At 49.7% G+C, this 13013-nt stretch overlaps 1 protein-coding gene across 1 annotated transcript in view; it reads right to left on the bottom strand.

The window, feature by feature from the left end:
- polrmt (polymerase (RNA) mitochondrial (DNA directed)) overlaps positions 1-13013 on the bottom strand; it is a 42911-nt gene that overhangs the window by 22593 nt on the left and 7305 nt on the right. The window contains exons 5-10 of the mRNA XM_080535848.1: positions 10452-11243; positions 9810-9932; positions 8025-8147; positions 6670-6849; positions 5786-5833; positions 4328-4441 (exon numbers count right to left, since the gene is read on the bottom strand). Coding sequence (XP_080391974.1) covers positions 4328-4441; positions 5786-5833; positions 6670-6849; positions 8025-8147; positions 9810-9932; positions 10452-11243 — 1380 coding nt within the window. The remainder of the gene's footprint in view (positions 1-4327; positions 4442-5785; positions 5834-6669; positions 6850-8024; positions 8148-9809; positions 9933-10451; positions 11244-13013) is intronic.

Below are 13013 nucleotides of genomic sequence, written 5' to 3' on the forward strand. Positions count from 1 at the left end.
TCATTGATCGATCGATACAGTCTGTTCAAATAGCCATCAAAAGCTAAACTAGGCATACTTAAAATTACTAATTACATACTCAAATACCATTAATGCAATTGAAATAAACATCTTAAAGTGGCCTACAGTAGTAATTCAAAGTAGCAAAGGTGACTAGGCTGCCCAGTGTGGCGTGCGTGCAGCCCTGGACATATTATGCCATAGTAGCGCATGCGAATCATGAAAGCCTATATTATTAATTATATAGTTTGCATCTAATCGTATCGGATGAGAAATAGACATTAAATGGCATAGGCCAACACAACAGCTAATCACCGCGACAAACACCTATATTATATTTTAATATGATGACCGGAATTTCTCCCGTTTGTCCGACACATTGAAATCTTCCCGGACACGTTGACCGGCACCAATTTTTTCTAACGGAAACCCTGGAACGCGCATTCGAAGTAACTCCCGGAGCAAAGAACCAACGGATGCTCCGCTTGAAAAGGGTGGTTTCGCTCCGGTTAGAAACGACGCATCGAGGCTGTCCATAGGAAAACAACAGCGCATGCGTGTTGATCTGGATAAGAGCGAGACGAACGGGCAATTTTCTATTTTTCCACCAATCAACTACCACGTCTGTTGCTTCGATTGCGTATGTTACTTCGTTTACATAAAGGGCTGTGAGAACGCAAATCAGAGAAATAATTTATGCAACAATGTTGCATGAACTCATCCACTTGCTCCGGGTCCTGATTCTGACTTTCATGTGAGAACATGACTGGACATCCACTCAAGACACAAGCCACGACTCTGAGGTGAGGAGTTGTCCTTTCAAGGCCAGAGCATGGCGCTAACAACGCTCAGGTTGTGGGTTCGATTCCCGCCGGGACCGTATAAACTGAAACATGTATGCACTCACTGCAATGTAAGTCGCTTTGGATAAAAGCGGCAGCTAAATGGCATAATATTATACAGTGTATGTCTTAGACAGAGAGGGGGAAACTATTTTTAATAACCTGGAATCACAGAGCAGAGTGATGAGTCACGGTTCTGGAACGCTACAGGAACATTTCAGGTAGACAGGAAGAACATGTACCGGATCGGATGTGACCGTTCTGCCAGACAAAATATGAATGCTGTTCCCGGGCTTTGAACACACCTTCAAACGGGGATATTTCACTTGAGCTGGACTAGATCTGGGACGCCGGCCCATTCAGCATACGCGGTGCCCTTCATGCAGTAAGTAACGGGACAGCTTTGACTTCTTTTGGCTCTCCTCCTCTTCCAGACTCTGCTCAGCTTTTATGTGGTGGTAGGTTTGCGTACGTATTGAATTCACCGTTCAGATTATTCACAACACTTTTTGATGTGAGACTGCCCAGACCTGCTTTACCATGTTGAACAAGCCTAACTGAAGTCTTGTCCCGTCTCTGTCCCGTCTCCCTGCTTTTTGGCCCATCAAAGCCCCGTAAGGGCGTGTGAAAGTACCTCTCTCTGATGAGCAGCAGGACCTGTGGGTAATGTCCAGACCATGGGCTGCAGGAGACTAGGGGTCTGAGAAGCTGGGCTGCAGGAGACGAAGGGGTCAGCCTGTCAGACCTCCCAGACCGTTAGAGTGCCATCCTACATTAGCGCCGGCTGACTGCCTGTCAGGAGAGGCCTGGGGGACAGGAGGCGGTGGAGGCGGTGGAGGTGATGGAGGAGGTGCTCCTAAAGGGTCACCACCTGTAGTGGTGCAATCAGGCTCCTGGGGAGGGGCACTGGAAGAAAACAAAAGACGGTCTCCCCCAAAACACCCTCACTACAAGGAGTAAGAATTGTACTCCTGTGTGCCTGTACGTTGGCACATGTAATAAAAGCAATTCGGATGCTGGTTCTGATTCTGATTCTGGTGGAGGGAGGTAGAACTTTACTCTGGAGGAGGAGAGAGGAAAGGAGGGAGCGGCGGCCGTCCTCTCTGCAGGACAGCGAGGGTCTAGCGGTTTAAAAAGGTGGGTAAGAAGTGAGATAGATGGCTTCGGTTAAACACAAAAGCTAATTCTAACCGCGCTAGTGTAACAGGTGGAACATTATTCCCCATGTCAGAAGGTGTGTAAACGGTGTAGAAGTGCTGAATGTAGCCAGTGAACAGGCCCCTCTCCTCTCTGCTGCTGAATGGAGCCAGGAGGTAGAGCCGCCGTCTAATGATCGCAAGGTCGGCAGATCGGCGGTTCAAGCCCCGGCCGGCCACATGTCGAAGTCTCCTTGGGCAAGACACTGAACCCCCAAAATTGCTCCCAGTGAGCGGGCCAGCGCCTTGCATGGCAGCTTGCCGCCATTGGTGTGCGAATGTGTGTGTGAATGGGTGAATGAGAGGCCGTTGTAAAGCGCTTTGGATAAAGGCGCTATTATAAGTCAGTCCATTTGAAGAGGCACCTCTCCTCTCTGCTGCTGCACAGGGAGCCTCACTAGGGATGGACGGTTTTTCGGTTAAACCGAAAACCGGGGTTTATAAAAATAGAAACGGTTTTTTATCAAAACCGTCTGAAACCGTTTTTTTTTTTTTTTTTTTTAGAAGAATAAAATAGAATAAGAATAAAACTGGAACATGTCACATGTTTGTCGTGTGTGAAAATAACAATGATACAGTCTGAATCTGCCGCGCAATGAGTGAGAGGTTTGGTCAGTTGTGAAGAATAACTGAGGATTCATATCTAATTGGGATTATATTTAAGGGTAACGAATCACTCTATGGGAAAGATAGTTGCCTTCAGTTATTGGTAGATAGGAAAAGTTTTTTACAATTACTCGCTTACATTTAATAAGATCATTTTTCGCTGCTCTCTGTAAAGCGCATTGTGTCACTTTTGTGAGAAATGCGCTATAGAAATAAAATGTGATTTGATTTGATATCAATCAATCAATCAAACTTTATTTATGTTCTATAGCACAAATCATGCATTGAATGTAACTCCAAGTGCAGTATTTACTAAACCACAATATAATAAAACAAGAGCTATACGGATCAAGAGTGTTTGTGCACAGCGCCACTGTGTGTGAAGGCGCTACTGAAAGTGATGACAGAACGCATGTCTCAGAAGATACGCGGTCACTTAGTGACGCAAATGTAGTTCTGTATTTATCTCTATCTGTATTAGTACATTTATTTTGAAAGCTCTATTTTGACAGCTCTACCATGGGCACTTTTATTTTGATGGGGCATTCTTTGTTGATTGACTTACGACAGTTCAGGACGAGTCAGTCTCGCGGCATGTGGTTTTTATGAAAAGCTTTAAGTATGTTCACTGCATAATTCTAAGTCTAATATTTCAGTGATTATTGAGCAGTATTCAAATATTTAAATACATTGAGCAGCAGCTGAAACTTTGTCTAAGAACCAAGATATTGAGAAAGCAGTTAATTCAATGAAGACGCTGTTCCAAGAGATGATCTTCCGTGCAGGCGTGCACCCTGGATCAGCGGAGCTGGTGTGTTAAGTGTTCATGTGTTTTCATGTATGGTGTAGCTTACAAAAGTCTGCCTTTCCACTTATATTTGTGAAACTAAGTAGCCTAAATGTGTTGCGACTGTGGTTACGGTGTTTGAATGGTGTTCGACATGAGTGTATTGTAGCAGTAGGGCTCAATTATTTGAAATTGGCGCTCTTTTTTTCTTTTACAATTTTTTTTTTTTTTTTTAACTGTATTTTTCGGTTAACCGGAAAACCGCGGTTTTACTCTCTGACGGTTTTTCGGTTTCAATAATTGGAAACCGTCCATCCCTAAGCCTCACCCTTCTCCTGAACCCAAACCATGGCCGAATTTGCTTGAGATTTGAATGACATTTGCCATGTAAAACACCCTGACGCACAAGCCTTCATTTCCACACTCTCTCCATTAACCAAACTGTGAATCGTAGTCTTTCCTCCGGCGGTAGTACTGCTTGAAGTGAAAACAAAAATCTAAATCCAGCTCTCACACTTTGGATGAAGAGGGAGAGGGTGAGGGGGGGAGCGAGAGAGAGGGAGGGGAGGGAGAGGGGGGGAGAGAGAGAGAGGGAGGGGAGGGAGAGGGGGGGAGAGAGAGAGGGAGAGAGAAAGGGGGGGAGAGGGAGGGGGGGAGAGAGAGAGAGGGGGGGGAGAGAGAGGGAGAGGGGGGGAGAGAGAGAGAGGGAGGGAGGGAGAGAGGGGGGGAGAAGGAGGGAGAGAGAGAGAGGGCGAGGGGGGGAGAGAGAGGGAGAGGGGGGAGAGAGAGAGGGAGAGAGAGAGAGGGAGGGGGGGAGAGAGAGGGGGAGAGAGAGAGAGAGAGAGAGAGAGGGAGAGGGGGGGAGAGAGGTATGTGGTCAACAGAATCAGTCTTACCACGGCCTTCCTCATGCGATGGTAGGGCTGGATCACGGGCAGACCCAGGGGCGTCACCCACTCCACGGTGTGGCCCGACTTGGCGATGAGCCTGGCGCTCTCAGTCAGCCAGTCCTGCGAACGACAGCAGAGGGCATCGCTGGTCAGGTGGTACGGCACTCAGGGAAAGCTAGGGCACTTCACACACACTCAAAGGGTTACACACACACATGTGGTTACACACACACAAAGGGTTACACACACATGTCGACACCAGGCTACTTGGTTGCAGCTTGAAATTACGAATTCAATTGATATGAAGTAGTTTTCCATCACGAGAGGTTTCGCTTAACACAAATTAAGTCGAGGCCCCTTTGCGACGGAGACTCTGCCGTTAAAGATACTTTGGAGGAGGAGGTTTAATCTGCGTCTAGGAAACTAGCCCGTGTGGAGGTCCTGGTGAACAGGTGGGAGGGGGGTGTTGCATTATTGTACACACACTCAACATTCCAGAGCAACAGTGCTGCTGACTGGCTGATTTGAGCAGAGTCTCTCTGACACACATTCTCTTTAAGAATGGAGGCAACAGAGGCCCTATTAGAGTCCCCCAGGACCTCCTCCACACAGCTGTGTGTGCACGTGTGTGTGTGTGTGTATAAGCTGTGTGGAGCTCCCCCCACACATACATACACGCACACGCACACACACACACACACACACACACACACACACACACACACACACACGCAACCACCCACAGTGAGCGGAGAAGACAAATATCTCCCAGCTGCGCGGCAGGCCCAAAGCTGCTCTATCCATCAGCCTGTCTACCTGCCTGCCTCTTGGCCTTCTCTCCCCTCCCCCCTCCTCCACCCCCACCACTCCCAGGTACAGACTGGGGGGATGAGAGGACGAGGCAGAGGAGGGGGGAGGGAGAGAGGGATTGATCTTCCAACCTATCCTCCGCTGTGTTTTCCTTGAGCCAACTGCTGTGAGGACACCAGCGGGATCTGACCCATTTAGAGCTGAACCGGGGGCAGAGACGGGCGGGCGGGGGGGGATGTGTCATCTGGCCCGGGCCTGTCTCAGAGCACCCCCGGGGGGTAGGGGGGGTTCACGGTCACAGTGGGTGGTGGGTCCCTTAAGCTACCGAGATCACTCTCCTCCTATGGCGTTAATGCACGAGCCCTACCAACGTGTGGACCAGAAAAGGAAATGATGAATGATATGCTGAACGCGTACGTCGTGTGTACTAATGGTAAAGTAAACTAGTCATTAATAAAACCAGCAAAAAAAGTTCACAGTCTGGGTCAACGACGCAACCGATAGAGTCTGTTTTTCTTTTTCTTCCATGACTTGAGGTGTGTTATATTTAGCTAGCCCGATTCAAAAATGAAATAAATACAGTATATAGATATCTCCACCCAGTTCCTGTTTCCATGCGTGTGATGTGATTGGGTGTGACCGTCATACAGGTACCTGGATCTCTCTGGTCCCAGTGAACATCTCCTTCAGACCACAGAACACCTGAGACACCAGGTAGTGGGAGGCGTCCCACACGTACTCCTGCAATCACACAGAAAGTACGTAAGTTAAGATTTATTTATAGCGCCTTTCGTACATGAAATGCAACTCAAAGCGCTTCACAGCCAACGGAACAATCAACTCAATGTAACACACACACACACAAACACAAACACAAACACACACGCACGAGCACACGAACACACACACACTCACACTCTCACACTCTCACACTCTCATACCCCTGGACAAGGGACGTTTCCTTGAAACCATTTCCAATAACCATCACAGACGTGTTACGGTATAAAGACACCGCGATGATCTCTGAAACATTTAGCGTATAAACTTAGGATTTATATATCGCTGTGCCGAGCCGAACGGTTCTCTCTCTCGCAGAATGACAGTGACAGGAATACAGTCAGCGTGAGTCCCCGGAAGGCCTCAGCTCTCCCAGCCATTTCCACGGTAACATCATATTACACTGCTCTTGTTAGCGCTACGGGGACGTCTCGCGTGATGACTCCCCCTCTCGAATAATAGCGAGTGTTAACTGAAGCAATAACATCACCGCATTCCTCTGGTTGTTAGAGACATATCCTAATAGGGCTCTGAGTGTACCGTGTAACGTACAGCAGGAGCAGTCAACACAACACATCTCCCGTTCATCCCCGTTTAGATGAAGATATATTGGCACACGACACACGAATGGGCATACAGGGAGTAGAGTCGTCTGTTTTTTTAGTGAGAGGAGAAGGAGAAGGGCGCATCTGTCTGGAGTAGTTAGTGTCTGAGGCAAGGCGAGGATCGGAGGTGAGGGCCGTGGTCGGTTCGCCCCGTACCTGTGGGAACTCGTCGATCTCCTTCAGCCTCTTCTCGATCTGAAGGCGCCCCCCGTAGCGCGTGACCCCGTACACCACCGTCATCACCGTCTGCTTCACCACCTTCCTGCTGATGAAGCCCTCCAGCACCTGGGCGATCTTCAGACCCTTCTCCGCGTCGCGCACGCGGAACTCCTCCACCTGCCGGGAGAGAGAGGGGGAGAGGGGGGAGGGAGAGGGAGAGGGGGGGAGGGAGAGAGGGAGGGGAGGGAGAGTGGGGGGGAGAGAGGGGGGGGAGGGGGGGGGAGAGGGAGGGAGAGAGGGAGAGAAGGAGGGAGAGGGGGAGAGAAGGAGGGAGGGAGAGGGGGGGAGAGAGAGAGGGAGAGGGGGGGAGAGAGAGGGAGGGGGGGAGAGGGGGGAGGGAGAGGGGGAGGGGGGGAGAGAGAGAGGGAGGGAGAGAGGGAGAGAGGGAGAGAGGGGGAGGGAGAGAGATAGAGGGGGGGGAGAGAGAGAGAGAGGGAGAGGGAGAGGGGGGAGGGAGAGAGAAGGAGGGAGAGAGACAGAGACACACACACAAACACACACACACACACACTCTTTAACACAAAAATCGACCTCAATTTGTTTCCAATTAAAACTATTCATATTAACCAGCCGTGAATGTTACTTCGGGGAGCATTAACGCACACCGCACACAAAACACCCGAAACTCTTTAGAGAACATTAAATCCATCCCGTGAACATTGTTGATGAACGATCGGCGCTCTGTAAACCGGCAGGGCGTCGGTCCCCCTGAGGGAGCGGACCCCCGCTTCTCTCATCAGAGATACAGTACACAGCGTCCCCACGGGAGGGCACAGGGACAATGAGCTAGCAGCGCCGGGGGGGCCCGGAGGCCCTGACACAGCACTCTCCTGACAGGACCCGGTCCAGCTCATTGAGACCTCCACCATCCTCCATGGTACTCCGGTGGCTCCGGCAACTAAACCGCCTCTGGGTGTGTTCTGCACAGACCCGCTGCTTTCGCTTTATCACTCAGCATAATCACTCTTCCATTCCCACCGGTGCATTTTAAAAAACAAAAAAATCAATAGCCTCGGTAGTCGCTATTAACCTCAAATCGTTTTTTTCTTTTCTCCCAAAATATGCAGCTTTTTTCGCAGAGAGAGAGGGGCTTACGTCATCGGATCGGAGCCCCCTGGGTGCCTCCAGAGACCCGCCTCCCCAGCCCCCTTGGGGGGTGAGGCGAAGCGAAGAAAGCTTCCTAACTAATTGCAGGCTTGATTGAAGTGGGAGTGGGGGGGGAAAAGCAGGGTTTTGTAGGTGGTAAAGGCCTGGGCTATATGCTATATGATCCCCCCCCCCCCCCCACTGACCTGCTGAGCCACCCCGCTGTACACGTCCTGGGGCACGTGGCAGGGCATCAGGTTGACGGAGGTGGCGCCGATCACGTCCCGGCCAAGGGCCGCGTAGTGCTGGAGACCGTTACAGGAGCCGTCCTGAGGGGGGAGGAGGTGGGGGGGGAACGAGAAAGAAGAAGAGAATGAGGAGGAGGAGGAGGAGGAGGAGTGAGTTGGGGAGGAGGAGGAGTAAGAGTGGGGGACAGGAGGAGACGTCGGAAGGGTAAGGGAAGGAGAAGAGTACAGGAGGATGATTGCGATACAGTATAATTAATAATTAAATAGTATGTCATTACCATCTAGCGTCACCACATAGATAGTGAGAGAGAGAGAGAGATATAGGAGAGCTGTGACACAGCAGTTGGAGGACATTAGCTTCCATTCAACGATAACAGAGACACACCATTGTCATTCACCCGCCTCCCTCTCAAGTAGCATTTAATTTGCAATTAAACGCAAGAGCAACAACCCGTTTAAGCACCACTTCAATTACTGCCTTCCCATTCCCCAGCAACATCTGGAAAACGGCCTTGGCGGGCGCCGAGAGAGGACATAAAACGCTAGCGTGACTTTTATTGGGGCGGCGGATAATAGCTTGTCTGAGGTTGCGGGATGAGGTCTCGTAGAGGAGACGGTTGTCGGTCAGCTCCTTGCGATTTGATTTCATTCAACCTTTTTTGTCATTGCAGAAATTTATTTTTTTTGCTCTAGGCACAGGATCCGCCATAGTCAGCGCCCCTGGAGCGATTAGGGGTTAATTGCCTTGCTTAAGGGCACAACGGCAGTGGTAGGCACCTTAAGATATGATGCCAGCAACCCATCCAGTCACCAGCTCACATCCGGCTCCCTCCCCTGAGGCTGGGGATCGAACCAGCGACCTTCCGATTGCTAGCCGGCGTCTCTAACCTCTAGGCTAACCTGCCGCCCCCCCTGTCAGCTCCTTTGTGATGTTGAAGTGGATGTGGCATGGATTGTGATGACGGATCGTGTTGCACACCTGCAGTTTGCCGTACAGTGGCCAATCAGACTGGTAATCACCATGCTGCTGGGCTCTGGTAAATGGACTGCACTTATATAGCGCCTTTATCCAAAGCGCTTGACAACGGCCTCTCATTCACCCATTCACACACCAATGGCGTCAAGCTGCCATGCAAGGCGCTGGCCTGCTCACTGGGAGCAATTTGGGGTTCAGTGTCTTGCCCAAGGACACTTCGACATGTGGCCAGCTGGGGCTCGAACCGCCGATCTGCCAACCTTGCGATCATTAGACGGCGGCTCTACCTCCTGCGCCACAGCCGCCCTCTGGTACACCCAGTTAAGGGGTCAAAAAGACCCCGCCCTTCAGACAGAGGGGGCCAGCGGACGTCTAACCATCATGCTTCAGGGTTGTAACAGGCAGGGGGCAGCCCGCTGAGTAAGAGGCATAAAAGTGACATAAAACGACTGTCTTGAAAAAACGTCCAGGGAGCGCTTTGCCCGACTGTAGTTAACTTTGATGTAGCCTTTTAAAATGACAAGATCCAGGCCTAAACGAGGCGACTCCTCGTTTAATGAGGCTACGGTATGCACTTGGAGCGAGAGTGTGTTCGGAAAGGTGAAACCCCTCAGAGGACTATCGTAAGATCGTTAGAACCCGAGGAGCATAGAACCCACCCGGCACGCTTAGCCCACCACCTATTCTCCCTGACCAAAGAGGGATGTCTGTTCTACGTGCTCTATTTCTAGATGAACGTGGTGGTGTGATAAAGCCTTGGGGTTTACCTGATGCACAGGGAAGTGGGAGATGAACTGTGTCGGGTCGGGAGATCTGACGGCGTTGGCGATCTCCATGCAGCAGGCCAGGGCTTGCCAGGGCTCGTCAGCGTTCTGCCACCACTTCCTCCCCTGGACATGGAAACATGGACGCCATGACACACCTCACAGACTGTAATTTACTGGCTTGTAAATTAGCCTGCCTCCTACACAGAAAAACTGGAAAATAGCTTTATGCTAGCTCATCCTGGTGTGATTTTGGAAGGACACTGGGTGGTAGAACGCACATATCTAGGAAAAGTCATGAAAGGAGGGTCCTGAAATGTGAGTGTAAAGATATAAAATGTTTTTTAGATATATTTATATTACTCACAGTGGGCTGTTCTAGTGTTAAATATATGATATCAATCAACATATCATTCTTCTCAATGGTTCAATTTTCTTACATTGGGTATTACAAGCTATTAGACTATGTTCTTGACATGTTAAATGTCTTATACCTATCTAAACCTTAAATCATAAGAAAGACGGTACAATATTGCAGTCGTGGGTGGCTCTAACCCTGTGCTAAACCCACTCTGTGGAGCTAAAACACTTTGATAGGTCAAGAGTAGGGAGGAGGAGGGTAAAAACCAAGAAGAAGGAACTAACCTCCAGGGGCTCGTCGGCCGAGTCCAGGACGTCGTCCAGGATGCTGTTGGCGTACTCCAGCCTCTCGGCCAGCGAGCAGCGCTTCTTCAGGCCCGTCAGGTTGACCAGGTGGATCTTCATCCAGTCCAGGCCCCGCGGGCCCAGGGGCCTGCCCTCGGCGAACACCAGGACGGCCCGGGTCACGTCGCTGCCCAGGTGGTTGAAGTGCGGCGGGCACGGGTACGTCCTCCCGCGGAAGTCCACGTTGTGGGGGAACCAGAACACCTGGTGGCGCACGTGGTTGGCGATGGAGAGCTTGTAGAGGGCGCTCATCCGCAGGCTGTGCATCTCGCCGCACTTCTTGCGGGCCTTCATCACCTCCCGCTTCAGATGGGCCTTCTCCGCCAGGGAGTGGCTGCCGTCGCGGGAGTTGTAGCGGGGGATGTCGGGCCCCTCGCTGACGGGCGGCGGCACCTCCAGCTTCTCGCTGCCCTTGTCGTTGAAGATGGAGATGATGATGTCGAGGAGCCGCTGGTTGACGCGCCAGGCGCAGTTGCCCAGCTGGTTGAGGGAGTCCAGGACGGCGTGCAGGTCCTCGCCCGGGCATTTCTCCAGCGCCAGCTCGTGCTGGATGGCCCCGTCGATGGTGCGCATCATCTTGGTGGGCGTCAGCAGGTAGGCGCCGAACTTGGTGGAGGTCCAGGGCACGGGCGGGCACAGCATGGGCATCACGTAGGAGTCGAAGGTCAGGGTGGTCTCGGTGGCCTCCGACTGCATCTGGGTCAGGATGGGGTGTGGCTTGATGAAACCGACCTGGGGGAAATAAACCAACCAACATGATGAGACCAACCAACATGATAAACCAACATGATGAATCAACCAACATGATGAAACCAACATGATGAGACCAACCAACATGATGAATCAACCAACATGATGAACCAACCAACATGATAAACCAACCAACATGATGAACCAACCAACATGATAAACCAACCAACATGATGAAACCAACCAACATGATGAACCAACCAACATGATGAAACCAACCAACATGATGAACCAACCAACATGATGAACCAACCAACATGATAAACCAACCAACATGATGAAACCAACCAACATGATGAACCAACCAACATGATGAAACCAACCAACATGATGAACCAACCAACATGATGAAACAACATGATGAACCAACCAACATGATGAAACAACATGATGAACCAACCAACATGATGAACCAACCAACATGATGAACCAACCAACATGATGAACCAACCAACATGATGAAACAACCAACATGATGAGACCAACATGATGAGACCAACCAACATGATGAACCAACCAACATGATGAAACAACCAACATGATGAGACCAACATGATGAGACCAACCAACATGATGAACCAACCAACATGATGAACCAACCAACATGATGAACCAACCAACATGATGAACCAACCAACATGATGAGACCAACCAACATGATGAAACCAACCAACATGATGAGACCAACATGATGAGACCAACCAACATGATGAACCAACCAACATGATGAGACCAACATGATGAGACCAACATGATGAACCAACCAACATGATGAGACCAACAAGATGAAACCAACCAACATGATGAACCAACCAACATGATGAGACCAACATGATGAGACCAACCAACATGATGAGACCAACCAACATGATGAACCAACCAACATGATGAACCAAGTGGCTAGTGCTGTCCCAAACGACTATTTTTCTAACGATTAATCTAGCGATTATTTTATCGATTATTCGGTTAGTCTAACGACTAATTTATTGATAAGTCTAACGATAATTTTTGTACTGTTAAAAAAAAACGTATTTGTCTCCACCTCACTGCTATGTTTAGCCAACTTGAATGCCAACATGGCCATTTAGAAGTCTGTCCATCACCACAACACATAGCTAGCTAACGTTACTCTCGCTGCTATGTTATGATTAGCTAAATTGATGCTAACGTAGCATGCGAGCTACGAGCTAGATAACGTACAGTAGGTGCTCGCACCACAATGACAATAGGCTACCGTAGCTAGCCAGCTACATAGCTAACGTTACTAACACCAGAAGACAAGACATACGAACTGTGGTGAGCTACATTGCTTGTGTAACATTAGCTAGTAGCTATCCATTTTTCACTCATACACTTAATTGTCTCGCCTGGTAAAATAAAGGTAAAAAAACAAAAAAACAAAAAAAAAAAAACGCCATTTTGTTTATTTACGACTAACCGACGCATATTACGCTAACCGACGTATTGACGTAGTCGATGACGTCGACGACGTCGAATAATCGTAACAGCCCTAGAACCAACCAACATGATGAGACCAACAAGATGAGACCAACATGATGAAACCAACCAACATTACATTTACATTTTACATTTTTGGCATTTAGCAGACGCCTTATTCCAAAGCGACTTACAATCAATACATTTGAATACTAAGCATGTGAATCAGCAATCCACCATTCGTTGCAGGAAGAGTAATCTAGCTCGGGCCCGGGGCCACTGATAGAAGGAAAAACCGTCCCTTGTCTGGCCTAC

This window comes from Nansenia antarctica, assembly GCF_963989245.1.
Source record: "Nansenia antarctica genome assembly, chromosome: 7".
NCBI lineage: Eukaryota > Metazoa > Chordata > Actinopteri > Argentiniformes > Microstomatidae > Nansenia > Nansenia antarctica.